We start from the raw sequence: 23,788 nt of genomic DNA on the forward strand, positions 1-23,788 counted from the left end.
GGCATAACTACAGGTAATACAGTCATGAGCTATCAAAGAGCTGCTGTGTGAGGTGCAGTAAGACTTCAACGCCACCAGGTGGGAACAAAAAGGGGGAAGATAAAGGAAGCAGGAGTTAAAGGCTGATATCTGAAAACACATTTGTTGAGAAGGGCAGCCAATCCATAGAAAGCCAAGAAAAAACAAGAGTTAAGAGGAAAAATAACAAGTAGAAACCTATCACTATCTCAACAGGAGAAAAGAAAGCAATATTTAAGAAGTAGAAGTGAAGAATCAGGAAAGAAAGCTTTTTTGAAAAGCAGGTGAATACTGGATTTTGGAAGAAGAATGAATGTTTCAAAGGCAGTCCTTCAATCAGAGAGTCAATAACAAAACAAGGGCCTTCATTCTTGGGATATCAACTAGAGATACCAACATGAGCAGTTTCAGCTGATGGAGGGAGGATGGAGCATACTAAAGGAGATACACATTCTAAATTAGAGCAATTCGCACAGCATGTTTGGAGGGGATAGAGATTAAAGGAATAAAAACAGCACTGGTTACAGAAAGGGAATCTAATCAGTGTTTTCATGATAGGAAAGGTCTATGACTACCTACATTTATTTGAGAGGAAACCTCAAGAAACAAAAATGAAAAAATAAGGCAGGATAAAACAGGTACACGTGATAAGAAGGGAGGGGACAGAGAGGAAGGAAGAGTAAGGATGAAGTCAACATTTCTGTGACAGCAGATTGAGAAGCATGTGGAAAAGGTTAATGATAGAAGTAAATCATGCTGTATTTTAAGTGCAGAGGCAAATGAAGTGTATGAAGTAGAATCTGAATTATGATGGGGAATTCAAAGACAGAGAAGACTAAATAAAGCAAGTCGTAGCTTTTGTAAGAGAAAAAGTGGATGGATCTGAGCGAAACGATGCAGTGAGGATATAGAAACAGCCAGCAAAAATGTCAGATTCAGTATCACAGAAAAGTAGCTCAAGGGTGAACACACTGGTTTAAAAGCGATAATCATTGCACCGTAGTCAATGTCTTATCAGTAATCAGAGTTAGCATTTCTCATTACAGCTGAAGTCCAAAAATTGATCAGAAAGCTTCTTAGATCAGTGTGGTCATGTAATAAACAAATGGCTCTCCTGCACAAATTGAGCAGGGGCAAAAAAAAAATGAATCCCCCCTTCAGGGTGCAGCCCTTTTCTGCTGATTATCTTGTAACTTTTCCCTGCCCAGAAAGTGCACTTTATTTTCAGTTTCCAGTCTCATGCATACCTCCTTAGCCTTGTGCCTCAGCATTTACAAAGCTTTAACTTGTCAGCTTTGGGAGGTCTCTGCCTTTCCTCTGAATATTAGTTACATAATAGCTTGAGCTCAACAATCAAAGCAGTGATAGGTCAAAAGGAAGATTTGCCTGAGGTGATGGAGGTAGTTGATGGCAGAGCTTGAAGCTGAATACACATCTCTCTGCTATTCAGACAGCACAAAAACCACAAGAGTCTCCTTCACTGTTTAGATTTTGTTGGCATTTTTTCAAAGCACTCTGTATCTGAAGCCAAAGCTAAGAAATGCAATCGCACTGGAAAAGCTAATAAGCCAGAGATACATCCTCAAATGACAGTGTTTTCTAATTCTCAATAGCACTTCCATGCTATTGTTAATACACGATATACCTTACAATCCAAATTTTCCACAGCATTTCTACTGTACTTCTCTACATCATGTAAAGTGTTCAGGAGAGAGAAAGCAAGATAATTTTGCTATAATCAGTCTTCTCCTTGGATTTTACACTCCTCACCTTCAAAATATGCAAGTCCAAAGATGCCATAACTCTTCATTACTGACATGATTAGCTCTAAAACGTAGACTTGAAAAGTCATGTTCAACTCTCTCACATCTGTGAGCTTCAACTCGAGCTTCCATAAGGAACTAGCTGGGTATGCTGCTGTGGCACTTACAATAAAAACATTTTAGTCCTGCTCTGTGTAACAGAAGACACAGCATGAGACACAGCTCTGAAGCAGAAATAAGATCAAGAACCAGGACCTTTTACTGGGTGTTGTGGGTGATGACAGGTAGTTGCCTGATTAGAATCTTTTCTGTTGTTAAGGCACCATGCAGCTCTGCACCCTGCACACACGTTTATACACCCTTTACACACCTACGAAGAGGCTCTTGTTACGCTGGTGCGATCAGTACTTGGTACTGCTGCCCCGTCAGGACCCAAAGCGGCATCTGCAGTTCCACAGGAGCACCTCGCGCTATTTATTTATTTCCAGAGCGACGAGCCAGCCAGCCGCTTATCGTTTCACTGGCGTGCAGCCGAAACGCTGACGGCCTTCCCACGCCAGACTCGCGGGCTGCGGCCAGCAGTGCGGCGCTCCCTCCGCCGCTCGGGGGGGGAAAGGCAACACTGCCGAGCCGCGGCCCGCCCACACCCGGAATGCTCGGAGTAGCCGAGGCGGGCTCTGCGGACGAGCGAAGGCCGCGGCGCGGCACCTCGTGCCCGGCGGGAGGCGGCCCGGCCGGGTCAGCCCGCCCCCGGCTCCGGCCCTCCACCGCCCCTTCCTGTCATGGTGGCGGCCGGGCCCCGGCAGCGCGGCGAGGCGGCGGGGTGGGAAGTGGCCTTCCCCAGGAGCTGAGCGCCCGGTGCCGAGCGGGGACGCCGCCCGGCCCGGAGTCGGCGACGCTACGTTGCTGCAGGAGGTGACCGAGGTCCGCGGTCCGGCGGCGGCCGCCGTGAGGGCAGGGCCTGCGGGGCGGGCCGGGCCGCGTGGGAGGGCGACGGCTGCTCAGCGCTGCCGAGGGAGCGGGGAAGGCGCCGCGCGGAGTCCCGGTGGCCGCGGGCTGCCGGAGCCCCGACCCGACGGGGAAGCTGCGCGGGGCGGGCAGGCCCCGTCCGGCGCTGGCCGGGAGTTTCTTTCTGCTCGTGCCGCCTTACTTTAGCGAAGGTACCTAGGGTGTGGCCCCGGGTAAAACACCGCTTGTGTTTTCTTTTCCTCCGTTTCTATGAGCTTATCTCAAACCGGTTCTCATGAACTTTGTGAAACCAGATGGGACGTTTGTCCTAGAGCGTATTCACAGGGAGGGACCGGCACTTACATCCACGTTCTCTGTCGTCCTGTGTGCACAGCTCCCGAGGCCGTGCCGTGCCAGCGGTTCGTGTCGGGCACCCATCCTCAAAGCCCAGGGACAGGCCCGCATACAGAGCGTGCAGCGAGCCGGCACGGGGCAGCAGAGCGTACTCTGAGCCGCCCTCACCAAAAGGCTTCAGAGACTTGTTTCAGCCTAGTGAAAAAAGAAGTGAAAAATTGCAAACTCGCTATAGTTGTCTCATGACATTAAATTGCATGTTTTTGTAACTTGTTGTCCTAACTCCCACCCAGATGCTTGTAATACAGCAATCTCGTTGGTTGGCTTTTGAGAATAGAATCCAAGGGAGAAGGAAGGGAGGTCCAGTCATGTTCCTTTTGTTTTCTATGCAGATAGTGCCGAAGGACCTGCTTTCTACCGCTTTCATCATTTAACTTCCTTGTGGGGTCAGCAGCATGTCTTCTGCTGGGTGCACCTCAAAACTTCTCCTGGTCCTCAGTGCACTGCTGCTGGTGCTGCCAGTGGTTGAAGCCATGGATGCAGGAGATACAATTGCGTTCCTGCTGGGCCTCGCTGTCAGCGTCATTGGATTCTGTGCCTGTCTTGGCTTGTATGCCAGAAAAAGAAATGGACAGCAATGATTTCAAGAAGATGCTCAAATGAAATGTGTTTCCTAACATTGCTTGGGGTTGAGGTCCAGGATTTAAAACTTCTTCAGTTCTGGATAACTTTTGAAAACTTGTAGTAGATAATCCTGCAAACCCTCTTACTGTGCAATACAACAGATCAAGACCGTACTCAGTAGAAGGGATTTGTAGGATCTGTCATCATGACAGTAAGATGATTTTACATTGCTTGTGATTAAGTAATGCCTTAGAGAAGGTGAGAACTATTTGAGTGGGGGTAGAGAGCCACAGAGTGGTTCACAGTAAACAATGATAAATGGAATGTATGAGGGAGACCTTCAACAAGTTCTGCAATTTTGGTTTCAGGGGTTCATGAGGAGGAAGCAGCTATTAATCTTCCAGTCAGGATGACAGAGCTTTGGAAATACCTCTGATGAGATAACTAGCAAGCAGACTGCTTTGACATGAGCACATGTGCTCACATGGTTTGTAATGACAGCACCTGACAGCTCACTTCCAATGTTACAGGGATGAGATTTGGGAGAACTAAGAAAACATGGAAAACTCTCTTCTATTTATTTCCATTTTTATGTTAGAATGTGCCTCTTCTGTAGCCTGTGTTCTTGTTCCCAGAATGGGACTGTTATTTTACTTCAACATATAAAGCTATGTGAATCAAGTAGGGAGCATGTTTTGTTGTCACTTCTTTATTTTCAGCTCTCAGTTTTCCTTTAAGCATGTTGAGTAAAGTGTTCTGTTTTGGTTTGGTTTTTTGTTTGCTTTTTCCAAAAATGAAGATTTAGCTATTTTAGTGTGGAATTATGTGTAGTGTTTCTGAATTAGTCTGTAATTAAATTTTATCAGGACAATTGTGCACATTGCTTTTGCAATATGGAAACAACTTGTTTTGTTAAAATCCTGGGTTTAGTAGACAAATCTGTTATTCTTGAATGTCCTCCTCCTGATAAACTTGATGTTGTTAGTTAAGCATTTAGGCTTCTTATCTGATTGATACCTAAGAGTTCCACAGAAGAAAAGGACCAAAAACAAAGTAAAAGATCTTGATGCAAAACTCTATTCATGCTCTGTCAAACAGGGCATTATATGGTTGAAAAAATCTACCAAGTAGCAGATCTAGAACCCATTTCTTTCTTTTAGTAGCAATGTGGAAGTGACACAGCTGAGAATGTCAACCACAAAGCCCTCAGGCTTATGAGGATGTTCTCGCTGTCATCTTAGTTGAAGGAGCACATGAAAGCAAATAAATAACAGCAGGGAAAAAAAAACTAGCAGAATAAGCAGCGGAGGAAGGTGAACTCTGTAGTTCACAGAATTTTGTTCTGATCTTGTGCTGTGGGCACTGCCACCCTTGCTAGAAATCTCGTCTTTTATCTTTCAAAGCTGGAGAGAAAAAGTGAAATGTGATGCAAAGTTATGTATGTTGTTCCTCCCCTTTCTCCGTTAGCGTCTCTGCTCAGTAGAGCACAAAACAATGGCTAGAATTGCGAAATAGATTTTACATAAGTAATTGAATGGGCAGTTCATGTTCTACAAATTCTAAGATTTCTATATTCCCTATACCATATGTGGCTGTTTTGACTTCGGTCTGCTCAGAAGCTGGAGAGAGAAGCCCAGTTTATTTCAGTCTCATAATCGTGTCTGTCTCATGGTTAACGCAGGAAGGTGTAATGAAAGTGTCCAAAATACTGTGGTTGAAACTGGGACTCAACCCAGCAAGCCACATTAATCTTGGTTTCTGCTCTCAAGCTGCTGGAATGATACTGGTCACAAAGTTACTCTGCTGAAATGCAAGCCTTGCCATTCAGCAAGCTCTTCTGGTACCCCCTTTTGTGTCTTCCAGAGGCCACAGTGGGACAGCCCTAGAATGAGCTTCGAATAGTAGTATCACCTTCAAAGTCCAGTACGTGATTTTTTAAGAGTGGATGCAAGCACACATCATGTGTGATCTTCTGCATTTCGGGCTTGGCTAAACCATTATTACCCTTAAAAACAACAAAACACCCAACAACTCAGTATGCTTTGCATTTCCCCAAATTTGAGAAGTCTGCCAATTATTCAGTAGAATATTAAATAATGCTTTCAATAGTAGAAATTTTATCACAAGCAGGTTTTCTCAAGGCTCCTTTATCATCAATTTGGAAAAGATCCCTGGCAACAGTTTCACAGGGTTGTGCAACACTTTCACTGTAGGAGTACAACATTTCTGTGGAATAATTAGTATCAGGCTATAGAGAAATGAGGAACCCTGTCCTTTGGCTGACGCTGTATGTACTTCATTGAAAGGTGTTTGCACAGCATAATGGCATTGTTTCCTGGGTTCTCACAGAAACTTTATTGTTAAAGACTTGCATTTGTCAATTACTTGAGTGTAAAATTTGATATCCCTGTTTTTCTTCTGCTTTAATAAACTTTCACATATGATTTGTTATCAGTCTGATGAAGTAATTTTTATGTGAAGAGGAAAACATGACAGAAATGACTGAAACTACTGAAATTGCTTATATTAAATATTTGACTTTGAAAACTCAGGTAAAAGATCTTTTCCATTTTGTAAAATGTGTGTACTTCTCTTTGTCCTATTATTGGTATACATGAAATCCAATTTCAGTATTCTAGTGTATCTAATTTCAGTATTAGTCATTTGAGAGCACTGCAAAGTGCTCTTACTTTGAATCTGAAACCTTGCAGTTGTGCAGGAGCCCGTTTCTCTGGTACAAGGGAAACTTGAAACATTTATTTTTCTTCTGGACTTTGAATTTTCAACATTATTACACAGTTGCCTTTTTATCAGAAAAGCCATTTATGGGAGTTTTCTAGCCAGAGACCCAAGTATAGAAAGGACCGTTTTCTGAAGAAAAATGTTCTAATGCTGTATAGTTATTTGAATGATACATTTTTTTAGACTTCAAAAGAGGTTATTTTATCCCAGCATCTTATGAAAATAGGGTTCTAGTTCTTTTAGGACTTAGTTCAGTAGTGCACAAAGCAGTTTTGTGACTGTATTAGTGGCTGTATTCAGAGCAGAAAGCAAAAACAGCCTGACAACGCCTACCTCTTAACAAGCAACCTACCCTCTCTTTAATGCAAGAAAGTTGTAAATGAGGAACAAGACTGCTGTGATTTCCATTTGCCTTTACAATAGTGTAGCTCAAAACAAGCTGTCCCACAGCACTTAACAGCCAACCTACAGTCCCTTTGTGAACGGACAGATGTTGTTTGTTGCCCATTCCTTCCGCACCTCCAAGTGCTGCACAACAGCCAGGCATTGCTGCTCTGGTGCATACAGCTGTAGCTGAGAACAGAATGCAAACAGTGCACCCAGTTCCTAATGTCCTTGCCTCTCTGGGTGTACTAAAACTGATAAAGCGCTGCTGTGAACCCTTTCTCCCACACAGATAAATCCTGCTGCTGGCGGTGATGCTGCTTTAGTACTATACTGACACTCAGCAATTTTATGTCGTCTTCCATCTGTAAGTGTTGTATGTTTACAGATATCAATGCTTGCATACCCCTCATATCCTTCTATGAATGAGAAAAGTAGTAGTCAATGACTTCACTGTGGTGTCATTGGAAACGTGGCATCTCCAGGATGCTCACTGGGATTTCTGGGGCGTACTGTGCGTACAGTTTGCAATCAGTGTGCCCCTGCAATTGGTGCTGCCCGTGGACTAGCCCAGAGACATTGTGTGCTGACTAGGCACAGTCTGAATCCCAGGTTCTTCTTTGCAAAAAAGCTGTTTACAGGAGCTTTGTGAAAATGGACTAGTGGAGCTGAATTCACCATTTTTAATAAGATAACGCATGACTAAGTGGAAGAACTGTAATAGGTCTGTTGCCATGGTAAATGCTCTAATTATTACACTACAAAAGTAACCTTTCCATTCATTTTTACATCTGCTGAACAGTTTGGCAGATCTAAGCTGATGTAATGTCAGGAGATTCTTAAGAGTGGTGGAGAGGAGGGCTTGGATCTGCTTGTCCTCCCATTTTTTACACTAAACAAATTACTAAGAAGTGATGTGAAGTCAACTGGGGGGGGGGGGCTTATTCACCAGATTAGAAAAATAAGACCAGTATCTAGAATTAAAAGCAGCAAAACACCTATGGTGAGCTTTGATGATATTATCCCAGATCTTTTAGCTTCTGTGAAACAAGGTTTTAATGTGTTAGATAATGACTGAAAAATAAACCATACCACTAAGAGTTAATTTATAAGAGAATGTAACCAGCTTTAATGTGAATTCAGTTCATGTGAATAGGCAAGAGTACATAAATATTACATTTTCAATATTCAGAAAGAAAGCTTTTCAGCAAGCAAGCTGGAATGTACATACTAAGGTTTGGTATGGAGACTATTGTAAAAGCACACCTATTTTGAGCTGGAAAAAAAAAAAGAACAATGAAATTAAATAGATATTCAAAATATTTCCAGATATTGACTGGTCTCCCCAGCTGCCCCATATTTGCAAATATGTGGGAGGCTCCATCAAATCTAGGAGGAGGCACAACAGGCAGCTAGCACAGCATTTTGTTTCTGGATCATTCATCTTAGCAGAACCAAGATACTGATGAGAAAATCAAAATGAAGCAGCCCATAGGAGTGCTAAGTAGAGAGAACAAGCTCTTGATGATTTCAAAGGCCTGAAAGTAGGGTGGCCCCTAGCAGACTCCTGATCTGCAACCATTACAACTGGGAGAAAACATCTTGTCCCCACATCTTAGGGTTGGAGTTTGTCTTCTACCTGAGTTTTACTTTGTTGGCTGTGTTCCTTCTCAATAGTCTTTGTGTTGGAAATTTCATCTGTAATCCACGTTTCCAGCAGCTTTCCCAGCTGCCTTCAGTCAAGGCTCTAAAATACTTGTGCACATCTTCATACTGTTACTTTGCAAATAAAAGAGCTTGAAAATTACCTTTTCTCTCCAAATGGGTCAAATACTGCAGAGCAACATAGTTCTCCAAAATTCATTAGAGAAGTATCTGTCTTTGTCTTTTGTTCTGTTAATACAGTTCTTCACACACATTGCTGTAATACAAAGATTAAATGACACAACAGCATTTCTCTTCCAAACCCCCTCACAGAAAAGCAGCAGTCCTAAAACATGACCAATTTTAATCCCGGCACAATTAAAGCAAAGAAAATTGTCATTTTTATCAACATATGTTCATCTATTTCATGAGGTACCTATGAAATCAGGATGTCTTTAATTAATTCTGTTCAAGGACGTTTTCTGCCAACCCTTTTCAGAACTTAGCAGGCTATGGAAATTACGTGCTAAATACCTGCACTTATTTCTCAGACTTTAACCTAACATGATCTAGCTGTGATCGTTCAGAAGTCATAGGTGGCAGTTTTAAAATGTATCTGAATCTACTTAAATGATCTAGAGTATTAGCAGAAATCATCCTGACTTATTTTTCCTCAAACATGTATTTATTTCAGCGTCTTCACAAATGGCAAAGAACAATTATGCCTTGTTAAAGTTTGAGCTTTTAAGAAAAGCCATTTGTGGTCAACTTCCAAAAGTCTACCTGAGATTTGGAGAGAGTTTATAGCCGACAGTGTTTATACATCTATCAAAAAATAGAAGTCCTTTTTCAATAAAAAGTAGTATCTCAATGGGCCTTACACAAATCACTTTTCATCTCTTCATAAAAATTAAAGATGTTGATCATATATCCAGTGCAGTTGCCAATAGGAAACCAGTACTCAGCAATAAATGTCACAGCCATGTTTTTCATTCTGTTGTATTTGCAGAAAGAAAACATAAATCCCACAAACCATTGTACATTAAGAATAGGCAGAAAGTGCTTTCTCAAGAACAAGTCAGTGTTATCTAGTAATAATTATGGCCCTGGTGAAAAACTCAGTGAAGTCAGCTCAAAAAATTTTATTGTCTTAAAATTAAATCAAGCTCTCTTAAAGGGGTGTTCAAACTGTGTCTTTTGAGCCCCATACAACTTTGTCACGGCCATCCCTCATGCCAAGGTTTTGGCAGCAGGCTGTGCTGATGTAAGGGATGCTGGGTAACTTCACAGATGCTGGGTAACCTTAAATCCTGCCTGGGATGTGACACAGCTGGGTGTCCCTGGGTTCCAACTGCACACCCAGGCCATTGCTACCTCTTCTCTCTGAGGAGTCCTCTCTCCTGCTATGACAAAAACTGGATAGTTGATCAGGTCTTTGTTTAGATGCTCTCAGTTACAACTGTCTGGCTTATGAGTCTTCAACCTTCTTCCATGCCAGATTTCAGGTTTCAAAATTCATTATTCAATATGGATATTACTCTTTATTTTTAAAGAGCTTGTATATCTTTTCAAATACAGGCTGTATATGGAGTCTGCGCTTGGAACTGAGAGAAGTAGGAAAGCAAAGATCACTGCTAGAACTCAAAGGTGACTGACAGCATATCTCTAAATTGCCCATCCTCAAAAGGGGACAAAAAAAAAATTTTGTCTGGGAAGAGATCAAGCCAGGAAATGGGCTAGGTGACCTGCAGAGTTCCTTTCCAACCTAATTTACTGTGTGATTCTATGAAATCTTAGTTGTAAATGGGATGCATAAACAGCAGCTCAATTCACTCGTATCTTTATGGCAAACAAGGATATATTTGTGGTGAATAAATCTAATCACAGTGTGAACCCATAGGGAACCTGACCACAAAAGCTGTGAAGCTGTTCAGTCATCATGTAAGACCACAGGGAAACCAGATGTACCAGGATTCTCCCACTGCGTCTAGTGAAACTCAATCCCCAAGGCATTAAAAGGTTATGGAAAAAAAGGAGCAAATATAGCATATGTACAATAATCCTCTTTTCGGAGCAGAATTTTAGAGATGGGCTTATGGGGCTAGTGCTGTACTCCAAATGGAATCCAGTGCTTCAGTTCAAAGCCTCAAATGTGAATTACCTCAATTCCTCACAAATTCAGCATTTCAGAAATATTAAGATTTGACAGCCTGAAAAAAAGACTGTGTTGCACATGGTGTTCACATTGCATCACTGGGAGGTTTGGACAAGGTCAGAGATAAAATGCAGGTTTGGATGCAGCAGCTAAGTCAGTAAGATCGAGGGCTTCCTATCTTTTGACCTATAGAACACCTTGCAACAGATGGTGCCCAGGGGGAACTACAGCCACCTTAGGCTCCAGCCCCATCTGATTCATTATGAAAACATTAGCTAAATTATTTATTTGATTAACTGAACACCAAATTTTCATGTGGTTAAGAAAAAGCTTGAAGTTGCTGAAATCAGTACAGTCATCCTGATTTAAATTCATTTTGAACAGCAATCACAAGAGGCTTCATTCTGACCTTGCACCAGCCCTTACACTTCTGTGTAATGCAGTAGAATTATTCTTGATTTCCATTTATGTGAAAATCTAAATTGGTTCTTAAAATAGATGCTGTCTTTTTTTTTCTCTCTCAGTCTGCTACCAGTAAATTATTTGACCTACATCTTAATAAATATTGGAAAAAAATTTTCTCCCCACTCCTATTCTACAAATACATTTCAGAACTCATATATTCAATTTATACTCCATTGGTTTTCCCCCAAGATTTATCACTCAAGGAAAAGGGAAACCCACAGGACAGCCCACTCTCAAGGACGCCAGACTAATATAAAATGCCTGTTCACTCACTTTTAATGCATGTGTGCTGCACGTGCCTGATGTACATCAGCTTATGTTTCTGCCTTGTTTCTCCTCTACCATTTCAGTAGTAAGACAAATCAATTTTGTCTCTATGTCAAACAGTTCTCCATGAGCTGCCTCCACCTCGCCTGCATAAGGTTCTCTGTACTGAATGAGAAGTGCTTCGTAAATCTTCTTTTTCTATGCAGAAGTAGTAAGCAAATCCCAGTAAAAAAAGATTATATGTTAAATTTCAGAAGGACCAACAAGTAAATTATTACAGCTGTAAGTTAGAGATGTAAAGCACTCAAAATCTGAACATTCATGAGTTTTGCCAGAAGTTTCTTTGCTTAACTCCGAATAGACTTCATGGGAAATAACCATGAAAATCCCTTCTGCTTCCAAAAGAGTACTTACTGACCTTCCACTGCTGAATGAACAGCATGTGATCACTTTATGCATGCCACCAAAATAAAGTGAGTGTATTCAAAGTGAATTCCCAATTATCTGAAACTGGCCGTACTTATTAGATGTCAGTTTGCTGCCTTAATATATTACAGTGACATCTATCTTAATGCAGGACAACAAAAATTGATGGATTCACTGCAAAATGCATGTTTGCAAAGCAAATGTCATAAAAGCAAGGTGAAAGGCACAGACAAATAGACCTTAAATACACTCTCATTCCTGTAGTAGCAGCTGAGATATTTGTTCAGAAAGATTTCCACATCCTCTCACAGGAGTGAGCTTTCATCTTTTCTTTATCTGCTGTGGAAAAAACACCACACCTTCTTCTTGTCCTATGTTTCCAGCAGCTACATTCATTTTGTCACGAAGAAATGAAAACTAAGGAAGTAGACTTCATGAGTGAAGGACTGCTCTTTTTCCTTGTTGAGCAAGTTGATCCCTACCACCAGCTTACAGTAACTATTCCAGGTCTCATTACCAGGATGGAGAAATGTGCAGGTTATACAGAACTAGGACATTTGCAATGTGTTTTATAAGTACTTATGTTTCTCTAAACTTACCACAGAAATAAAAGCATGTAAACTACACTGGTTCAAAAATCTCCTTCAAGGATCTTCTCACTGAACAGAACAGAACAGAACAAATCTTTCACCATCACCCTGGTGCAATCACTTCAGAAATTCTTTCTTAAAACTGCTAGATCATGCAGTTTTATTCACATTGCAGCATATCTAAGCTTTAAGACATGATCCTGATTCAAGGTCTACTAGACCTGCATCTCTTTGTTCCTTTTAGCACTTAGAAACCCAGTGTTTAAATCTCAGCATATTCTTAGTACTAGTCATTATTCATCTTTTTTATATTGTTCAATTTCAGAAATCTCTAGGCATGATTTAAGACACATTTTTACAATAAAAAAAGGCATTTAGTATTGTTTTGAAATGCCTTACTCTATCTATTCATTAGGAGCCGTATTTGAATATCTGTGTCCCCAGTTTAGCAGATTTTAAAGTAAAGGTTAGTGGGCTTAAGGGTCAAAAAAACACTTCAACTTAAAATTGTTTTGATATAAGCAGGTCCAGAATCGTACTCTGAGACTGCAAAGTGAAGCAAAAGTCTGACAGTTTCAAACTAAGGCTGTTAACTATAGCTCTCTTCTACTCCTCCCTGTATCTACTCAAAGCTATCCCAACTCCATTATATAATTCACCCAAACTGGTCAAAAGTACATTTAAATCTAGCCTTGTGATTCCACACATTCTATCCACTCAATTGCCTCTGGCTGCTTGTGATAGCAGAAAAACACTTCTTACATTTCTACAACACACTTTTTCTTCTCATTTCTGTCTCATTCCAGACTGGCCATTAGGCTACCTTCCTCCTTTTTTAACTTTTCTTTCTCTGCCAGCATCATTAGGTTTCCTGAGGATGTGGTCCACATTTAATAACTAATCCACTTTGGCAAATAAATCATTCTGAGCAATTGCTAACTCTTTTGGTCTGAGAATTTTCCATTTGACTTTAGGTTGTCAGCATTTCATGATGTTCTATGGTTGGCCCTTTGAAAATTCAATACACCAAAAAGCTTGGGGAAAAAAAAACTGTTCTCTTTTCCGTACAGAGCACGCAGGTTGAAACAGAGATATCTGGAGAACCCATAATATCAAAGGGAATTCATAAGTTCTACATAAATTCTTCAAATTGCCACAGTTTTGTTATGCATGTATATTTATGAGGAGATATTATACATAATAGAGATATACAGTATATCAACTAAATGTTCTGTTAGTTTTTGAAGCATAACATTAATACCAAAGGCAGCACAGAACTACCCAACAGGTATCTTCCTTGGCTGCATCCTGTACTGCAAGGAGCTGGTATGTTCACTCATCAAAGGAAATGAGTGCTTTTATGTTCAGGCACACATCCCAGATTAGGAAAAGCAGATCACTAGTATTTGGATCTCTTATTTCCACATTTTATGTTAATAATAGAGAGTGAATTAGTTCACTGAACTTTAAAAAAAAAAAAAAAAAAAAAAACCAATATGCAACAAAATCTCTGCAATCCAGTTGTGAGATGGAGGATGATCTATGTGTCTTCCTCTCAGAAAAAGTCCTTAGAAGAGTCCCACTTGCCTGTTCAAGGAAGGAGCAGCAGCAGTAGCAGCACTGAGGCCACAGCACATATAAATACTGCAGGAAGCCCACCTTCTGCATCACCACTTAGCACCAGGAGCTGCAATCCTGGAACACGATTTCATACCAATTCTGGATTCTCTGAATGTAAAAATAGAAGGGCAATGGCACTGCAAAACAAAACAAAACAGAAAAAGAAGTGAAAAGAGAAATTGATTATTGTGTCCACTGCCTAGGACACTTGCCTCTAACTGTAAGATTTAGGTCTTGGCTGCTGCTCCATGGCCTGACCTGATGTAGTCAAGCAGAAAACAGAATGAAAACATCACTAAACAATTCAGATAGCAGGGATCAGATCCCATGCGTTTCTCCTGCCAGCTGAGTGTCTTATTTAGTGCAGCACAATATCCTGTTGCTGCTCTGTTTTTCACTCTTTTCTTTAAATACCATTAGATATTCAAACATTGCCTAATTATATGCAAATACTAGTCCAATTAAGGACCAGATCTTGCCACTGCTAACATTAGGTTAATTAGTTCTGTAGGTGACATTTCAATAAAACATTCATTCTTTCATACCGCCATGAAATTCAGTAATAACTTTGGATTTAAAATTCCATTACAGAACTGCAATCATGCAGTTCTTCCTACTGTACCATCACAGTGCTGCTCTGATAGTATCTGCAGAAATCAACTCATACCTCTTACAGATGACCTACCTTTATTGAGATAGGCTGCTTCCTGCATCTCCACCACAAGTGTCTTAACACTTCCAGTGTTCCCTTCTTCCAGCACATGAAGGGGCCTACAGGAAAGATGTGGAAAGAGTGTAGTGATAGGAAAAGGGATAATGGCTTGTAATGGTTTAAACTGAAAGAAGGAATATTTAGATCAGATATTAGGAAGAAATCATTTTCTCAGAGGGTGGTGAGGCACAGGAACAGGTTGCCCAGAGATGATGTGAGTGCCCCATTCCGGGAAGTATTCAAAGCCAGGGTACAGTGAGACCTGTGCAGCCTAATCTAGTGGAAGGTGACCTGCCCGTAGCAGTGGGGTTGGAACAAGATGATGTTTAAGGTCCCTTCCAATCCAAACCATTCTACGATTCTATAACATAGAATGGCTTCTCCATATTCTACCTATAAATGAGAAGATTTCATACTTAATAACCAACAAACTTACAAAAGGAAACCGTGCCACTAGGCTTTAGCTGCCAAATAAGTAGTATTAAACAGGTAGCAGCTGAGGTGACATGCAAGTACCCAGGAGTATTTCTACATTCTAGATTGTAAGACCTGAAGATCAGAAACAGGAGATATGTTCATGCTAAATACTCACAAAGCCAGCACTTACTTCCCATGCCAGATGTTACAGACTTGACTCTTCACTGTTTGAATCCTAAGCATTCAAAGCAATTATCATTCAGGATAATATATTATTTTTAACCATTGTTTTGGGTTTTTTTTTTGGTTGGCTGTTTGGTTGTGGGTTTGTTTTGTTTTCTTTGTTTTTCAGAGCTTTGAATCAATTCAAAGTCTGTATACTGTACAAGTCAGTATTCAAATAGAAACTGAAACAATAAATTAGTAGGAAGTCTAATGCCTAGCTGTGAACCGACCACATCAGCAAAAATAAGTATTTCTAACACTGACATTGTTAATTTTTGTCCCTGAGCATGGCCTAAAATTTCTCTGAAAGCTGTCAGTGACAGTTATCCTATTTTATCCTATTATTTTTAAATCCCTTTCTCAGTATATTGCTAGAAATAGCAAATGCTATTGCCAAATAGTGTCTGTAATCCGACAACATGCTGTCCATTCATGGTTCACCTCTAGCCTAACCTTAAAGATGGCAGAAGATTGGAGATCTGATACTCTTAACTCTGCAAAAAGGGATTGAGATACATTGCTGCACACAAATAACAGTCCTGCAAATAGTTCTTTGAGCACTAGAAGAACTGGAGCAGTAACTGTGCAACAGAAGCAAGCGGGAGTGAGCATAGCTGTGATTCTGTGATTCTGGGAGCTCAGCAGTGTGACTATTAATCAGTTTGATATCAAATTAATGAATATATTCAGTCTATCTCAGAACCAGCAAGATCTTTGGTTCTACTAGCATGGTGTACACAGAGGCTACGCATCTGTGCATAAGCAAGCCTAGTCACAGAGTTTGGATTAGAAAGGGCTGTCCCTAGGTTGTTCGGAGAATGCAAGTGGGAAGAAGGTGAACTCCACGGCAACCTGCCAACACCTACATTGACAAAACTTCAGAGACCTCGCATGCCTCTGAGATCATGTACCTTGCTTCACTAAAACTTCACTGCAGGCTCAGTGAAAAGGAGGAAATGTGCATAAATTTACTTAGTCATTACATAGCTTCATGATAGAAAGTATATGAAAAATAATGAACTATAATCACTTCTCTCATTAGGCCCCAACCACTTCCTAATTATCTCCAGTGAGCCAACAGCACAAAAAGAGATGGGATAGAATAGCTTTACATAACCGGTATAGTGACACGCATAGCAAACGTGAGGCTTTCTGCACTTCGTACTGGGTGCATAAAAATGCTGGACAGAGCTCAGATGGAAGAAATCAGCCTTCCCTCACCTCTCAAGCATTTTTAGGTTCCTCTCTCAAGGCAAGCAGCCTCTCTGTAATGTCACCAACCCTATTCATTTTGCTCCACAGTGTTCCAGTGGCATCTGTAATGGTGATAAAAAAAACGGGCTCTTGAATGCTGATTGGCACTGCTAATGACCATGACACTGCAGAGTGCTGTGCGTTTCAGCAGTGGCTGGCTTATTTTGAGTCCTGACTTTCCATTTAGCAAAGTAAACCAAGAGCATGACATAGCCTCTGAGTAAGCATTTTACTGAAACTCAAGTGTTAAAATAGAACAGACCAAAGGACCATCAAACATAATACCTGGGAAGCGGTGAGATAGGCGAACAACAAAAACCAAACACTTCTTTTGTTTAAAAAGGAAAATCTACATGCTTTTTGTCAAACACTGGTTTCTACAGCTAGTAGACTGCACTTCTAAATTCACTGTAACTGATTTTTGCACTGAAGTACACATACACAGCTTTCTAAGTTAACAGTCATGTGGTGCTGACTTGAATTGGCTAGAAATCTTACCTGGACTGAGGACACCTCCCTCTTACCCACACATGGTCAGAAGGGTAGCAGAAAGTAACCTTAACAGCAGGCAGAGAGGAGGCCAGGGGTGATGAGGGTGCTCATAGCACAGTCCTGGGTCAGTGCTCCCACCTCCTTTCCTGAATTCTGAATCTGGAAGTCTCTGCTGTTTTCACAGCATGTTGCTTTTGTTCTACTGGTAAGGTGCATGCAAAAGTCACACCGCTCACCTAGGGTGACTTAGTCATGAGTTCATAACCATGCTTAGCACTGGTCCTTTCCACTGCTTTGGCTGCTGAATTGTACCACTACGATGACTTCATATAACTGTATGTCACGCACAGAAAAAATACATGAGCGCAAGGAATGCATTTACAGTAGTTGAAAGATGCACTGCAATATAGCTTACAATAAATGTGTACAATTAATAGGATTAATTAAACTTCAGATTAAAATACATTAAATGCATGAGTCGTCACTTCTGTGAGACTATCCCTAGTCTGTGCAAGTGCTTCAACAAATCCCATCTATTGCGTTTGTAAAGAAAGGGTATTTTATTTCTGGCAAGGGAGAAAGAAGAAAGATTTTTCCTCCCATTCCACATCCAATTAACAAAACATCAACGGAATTTCTGGCACGTGAGGAGAGCAGACAGATAGTGGACAGACAGCACAAACTTCAGTAAGCTTGGCCCACATTCTCTTGAAGTACTGGTGAGAGGTTCATTCTCCTCCCCAGAAATACAAGGAATAACAAGAAGTGTCCTCCCAAGGTCAGCAGCTCAGGACCTCACAGAGGACTATGCTGCTGCTCATACTAACTAAAAACTGTTGATGGAATGAGAATTTTAATACTGCCCGCTAACAAAACTGCAAGTGCAGTATTACTCACATTAAAAAAAAAATGATACATGGGTCCACAAAATAGTGTTTAGTCTCTGTTTTGCTATTTTTTTTATTTGAGCTGAAGAAGTTATTCGAAAATTTAATTTAAAATATGACATTATTTATATGTACAATTTATGAAGAACTCAAGATGGCAAAAACAGACAAATATTCTCAACCATTCAAAAATATTATCTTAACAAATCTATCTGCTTGGAATGACTCTGTAAGCTACTATAAGGTTCCTTTTATTATTTTCATACCTGTGGAAATGCACAGATCACTCTGAAAGTAATGCCTCCTCTTTATTTCCATGGAAACTACAACAGATACAAAGAGCACAATAACACTACTTGACAGAGAAAATTCTCAGCTACAAACCACTGCTTTTCAACACTGCCACCACAATTAGCTGTTCATTTTCACCAGCGACAAACAAGAGCCTGCATGCCGCACTCGTAAACATCTGCATTAGTGGAGCTGACCCACTGCCACTGTCACCACAGCAGAAACGCACCACCCATTGCCTCACTGTGCTCACACCCACTGGTTGGTCTCCACAAACATTCAGCAAGCATCGATGAATGTCAGTGGGTGCCGTTTTTTCCTCATGGAGGAATTCAGTGACACAGCGTTGCTTCATGGCACTTCCACGCCATTTTGTCAGCCTGCCCCTCTGCTGCCATCTGTTGCAGGGCAACAACAGGATACTGGCGGAAGGTTCAACCTACTGCCAACATCCGCCTCTGATGTCATGGGCCAACATCATAAAATAGGAGGCTTCACTTTCTGAGAAGCCTTGTGAATCACTGATTTGCATAACTGTGGATGTGAGTATCTGTATCCTTGAGCAGTTTTTATTACCACTCCACCCTGGCTATGAAAATAATTTGGTAATTCTTCGGTACAGAACAGCACACATATGGTGCACAAACCACAAAGGCAGCATGAACCTCTCTCTCTCTAAATCACAAATATATATAACAAGGCCAACTTTTACTTCCTTTGCTTGCTCACACAAATAAATAAGCAGTGCAAATTCATATAGGTAATTATTTATGGACAAGGTTAAGTTCATTTGCATTTCTGACTATCTGATAGAAGTGAAGTCAAGTCCACACTACCTAAATTGCATGAAAAATAACACTATAATACTTACTTACGTAGTGTATCTATGAAAGCCAGATGCAAAAGATGCGTGCTCCATCTCTCAAACATAGTTCTAATGAAAAGAAAAAAAAAGCCTTAAAAAGTGTTTAGAAGCCTGGGAATACAGATAAATATCTAATGGGATTTTCAGAAGCATACTGGTTTCTTTCCATTACAGTCACACAAAGAAGATATTTCCTTCTAAAGACTTTGTGTATTTTCAGAAGATAACCTTTTGCATATTTGCCCTTAAATCTTTATTTATCCCTATGTAAATATGCAACACAGATCAATGTTCAAGAACAAAAATTAAGTTTCAGAGGGCACTTCTGAAACAGTTTTAAAATATGTCATTCAACACCTCTGAGAAATATTTAAAAAACAACTGGATCTGGCTAAAAATTAATAAAAATAAATTGCAATAATTATCCATAGGAATTGTTCTTGATAGTCATATGAATGAAGTTTTGCTATAGGAGAAAATAGGCATCATTGAGAGGGAGACCACTTCAGACATCTTCAGCATGGGGGGAAATTTATGTCTGTGCTCAGAGCCATCCAGGAGCCAAACACTACCAACAGTGTCTTTACTCTGCAAACACTTTACGAAGCACAGGAACCAAATATATTGCAGGTGAAATTCTCCACTGTGCAGGGGTCTTTCACAGGTCTCCGTATTACGTAAGTCCTACTTAAATACTATTCTAAAGTTGCACAAATCTACAGCACTGGCATGAAATTTCCCTTGGAAGAATTCCTTGAGCCCTTTGAAAAGGATGTACTTTGATAGCATCTATCACAGTCTCTTAAGCAATACATAAATCTTCTGCTGGCCTCTGCACTGAGGTATGTACACCTTGCAGAGTGTCTTTCTTGTTCTGAAGAAATGTCACAAAATCCTACAGTGCTTTACAGTTTGCACTTAACAGACTGAGCAGACATTACATACTGCCAAATTTCCAAACCACCAGTAAACACGTTAGTTTCTGAAATAATCAAGAGAGCAGAGGCATGAATATTTTACAGGCTAGCTACTCACAGCGTCTGGCCCTGGACTTGAAATCCTCATTCCGCTGAAACTGGTGAGAGTTGTTACTGACAATGGTGAGGCCAATATCTCACTCCATCTTTTCAACTGATAGTCACTTGTCATCACTAGCCCGTGCTCCAGCCCAATCTCTACCTCAGACTTCATTAGCTAGATTTCTCAGTGCCAGACTTTTCTAAAAAGTCTCTTCCATTCTTAGGAAAAAGCTCAAGACAATGAGAATTGCCTACCAAGCATGACTAGCTTGCTCACAAATTTGACACGATTCCTCAAAAGAAGTCAAGTGCCATGCACCCAAACTACTGCTGTTTCTTTACAACAGCGTTCAAACCATCCGCCTTGCAGGTTCCAGAATTCCTGATTACCTGGCCATGCGTACCCAAATAGAAACCTCATGGGAATGAGCTGCCTTGATCTCCTGCCGAAGACCAAATACTGCTAGGTATGACTTTCCAATAAGGTGATCCTGATCTGGGAGTGGATCTAAAAGGTCCAGTTCACAGCATCCAGACCCTCATTTTTTCTCAAACACTGTCTGAAAAGAAAATTTTAACAGTCGAAATATGGGACCCTTAGTTACAAACAATAATGCAGAGTAACTCACCTGTAACATTCTACTCTATGATTCTTTCTTTTTGAAAAGGTGAAAAACTATTTAAGGACAAAATGAAAGAGCTCTGTACTATAACTCTCAATGAATTTACAGTAGGTTTGCCCAAACCTGTAAATACAGGAAATATTTTTGGCTTTCATAGTCTCTACAGAGTGTTCTAAACAATCTGCTGTTAGCTCTCATGGGGTAAGTAAATTCTCTTGCTCCTACTCTTCACTTATACTCTGTCCTCTTCCCCTTCTTTCCTGGGGAAAAGCACACTTCTGTTCAGAAGGGAGGAAAAGGTATTTACCTTCCCAACAGTAATTGTTTCTTTCCTCTGAGATGCTAACATGGCACACAGGTTCTCTTTCTTGGCTTTAATGTTGCTGCCCTTACACTGAGGAATGGGCCACTTACTCTGAGTTCCTGATCCTTTCTTGTTGCAAAGCCCCAACAAATTCTGCTGGCTACCCTAATCGTAGAATCACAGAATCATAGAATGGCCTGGGTTGAGAAGGACCACAATGATCATCTAGTTTCAACCCCCCTGCTATGTGCAGGGTCGCCAACCACCAGACCAGGCTGCCCAGAGCAATCATCTCACTTTGTGAGAAAGGCTTCCTCACTATTCTTCTTCTGTACCTTTCCATTCTCTAGAACTGTTGTTCTGAAGAATAACTCAGAACAGATCTCTACGTCTGTCCTTAGAAACTACTGCATGACACCTTTTTTGGAATGATGACAATGACAATAATGTCATATTGTTTACTCCTAAATACAAATCCTAAATTAAGAGTCTACAAATAGGCTCTGACCGTGAACATACTACAGCTGTCCTGTAACAGATATGATTAACCTGCTTCCTAATCCCTAAAACTTAAAAAAGTGTTTTATTTTTAAAGCATTCAGAGAATTCTTTGCTGTAGTAAAAAGGCTGTTCTTACCAGCTTGGTAGTCATGTTCTTGTTCTTCACATTTTAACTTTGAGAATGACTATAAAAGTCACGGTAGATGTAGCTTTGTGTGCACATATTTAACAACAGGAGTAACTGGAAAACAGCTGGAAAAATCTTTGTAAAAGGGAAATTAACCCCAAAGATGAGCCACCAACCCAACTTCATATTGATTACATTCATGGAAAAAAAGAAAAAAGTATGTAGCAACTGAGCTCTGTTGAGTTTTCTGTTCAATAAGAAGACACGTGTGAAACACTGCAATTTTTTGTTTTAAGTAACTGAATTGTCCAATGACTGCAGATCTTTGGGCTTAACCGCACTGCCACTGAAACCAATCTTGTGGTTTGGCCCTTAATTAAAATGATTTTTAGATTGTGACAAAAAGAACCTGAACTTTGACAGCAGCTTTAAAGATACCTGTAGTCTACTAAGGGTCTCAAAGACACGACACACATTATGAAGCCCCCCCCCCCCAGGTCTATTCCCCTGAATAACCCGTTTTGACTCAACTGGAAGATTCCAGTGAGAAAGGTATAAGGAATGGCTGAGGAAAGGGGGTTCAGTCTGGAGAAGAGGTGGCTCAAGGATGACCTTATTGCTCTCTACAGCTCCCTGAAAGGAGGTTGTAGTGAGGTGGGGGTCAGTCTCTCTTTCCAGGCAACAGCGATAGGACGAGAGCTAATGGCTTTAATTTGTGCCAGGGGAGGTTCAGGCTGGATCTTAGGGAAAACAACTTCTCAGGAGTGGTGAGGCATCGGTACAGGCTGCCCAGGGAGGTGGAGGAGTCACCATCCCTGGAGGTGTTCAAGAACTGTGGAGGTGTGGTGCTGAGGGACGTGGTTAGCGGACATGGTGGGGATGTGTTGATGGTTGGACTACATGGTCTTAGTGGCCTTTTCCAGCCTTAATGATACTATGATTCTAAGTTCCTCAGGACCCCAATCTCCCTATCCAAAAGAAGCTCCACAACCTCTTTCAAGCCAAAACAAATTATATTGGATGCAGCTCCCTTTTAAAAGCTATTTTTCTTGGATAAACTCCCACGCAGCCTGAAGGGGCAGGAGGGCTGAGGGACAGGCTCTTGCAAGGTTTTATTTTTTTCCCCAAAACCTTCCCATTTTCTTCAGGTTGCCGGATAGTGGTACCCCACACGGCTCTGCCCACCGGCTGACAGCATTTAGGCCGCACCCGCCACTGGTCCCTCCGGCTCCGTCCAGTGACACCACCGGCCCGCTGGGCACCGGGCCCCGGCCCATCGAGTCGCCCCTCCGCCCGGCCCATCGCGCCGCGCGAGGGGAGCGCTGGCCCCGCTGGGGCAGAGCGGGCTGACCGAGCGCTCGGCCCCGCCGCCATGCAGCGCGCCGGCATTTCTGCGCTGTTCTGCCTGAATTTTGCGAAAGGCGCTGTGCCGGCAGCGGGGTGGGAAGACTCGGGGGAAGCGCGGCGCCCTGACGACCCCGCAGCCAATACGCCTTCCCCGAACCGCGGCGGTTTCAGGGACCCCCCGCTCGGAGGCCGGCGGGCGGGGACGGGGCAGGGACCGCCGGCGGCAGGATCCGAGCGGGCGACAGCCGCGCGGCGGCCGCTTCCTCGCCCCCGTTTCCAGCGAAAGGGGCGGGAGGGGGAGTTCAAAGGCACAAACAAGGAGCGCAGGACCAAATTCTTCCCCCTCCCTCTCCACTAACGGTCTCGGCGATAAATCCGGCTCGGCTACGCTTCGCGATGGGGACGTGCCGCCGCCGCCTTCCCCTCGCTGAGGCGGGAGCCGCGTTCCCCTCCCCGAGGAGACGGCGGCTGCCGCGCCCCCGGCGGGCGAGCGGACGCCGCTGAGGCGCCGTACCCCCGGCCAGCCCGCCGCCGCCGCCGCGGTACGGGGGGGACCGTGCCGCTGCGACAGGGGAGGACGGGGCTCGGCGCGGGGAGGAGGCGCTGCGAGCATGCGCCGGGCGAGCCGCTGACTGGGCGCTCCGTCAGGGTACCGAGGCAAAGGAAAAAGGAAAGAAAGAAAGAAAGAAAAAGGGATGAGGGGAAGGAGGATGAGCGACGGCGG

General features: G+C 42.1%; 1 protein-coding gene across 3 annotated transcripts; it reads left to right on the forward strand.

Moving 5' to 3' along the window:
* Positions 1-2,594: 2,594 nt before the first annotated feature.
* SMIM30 (small integral membrane protein 30) lies at positions 2,595-6,156 on the forward strand. 3 transcript variants are annotated; one of them, XM_042872941.1, is made up of 2 exons: positions 2,595-2,705; positions 3,476-6,156. In XM_042872941.1, exon 2 carries the CDS (start codon positions 3,539-3,541, stop codon positions 3,722-3,724), a length of 186 nt encoding a protein of 61 aa, XP_042728875.1. In that variant the 5' UTR covers positions 2,595-2,705; positions 3,476-3,538; the 3' UTR covers positions 3,725-6,156. The 3 variants fall into 3 exon arrangements, with proteins under 3 accessions (XP_042728875.1, XP_042728876.1, XP_042728877.1); XM_042872942.1 differs by having other exon boundaries at positions 2,605-2,696; XM_042872943.1 differs by lacking the exon at positions 2,595-2,705 and adding an exon at positions 2,875-2,941.
* The last annotated feature ends 17,632 nt before the right edge of the window (positions 6,157-23,788 follow it).

This window comes from Lagopus leucura, unplaced genomic scaffold (assembly GCF_019238085.1).
Source record: "Lagopus leucura isolate 7727_CA_CO unplaced genomic scaffold, USGS_WTPT01 Super-Scaffold_100008, whole genome shotgun sequence".
NCBI classification, from domain to species: Eukaryota; Metazoa; Chordata; class Aves; order Galliformes; family Phasianidae; genus Lagopus; species Lagopus leucura.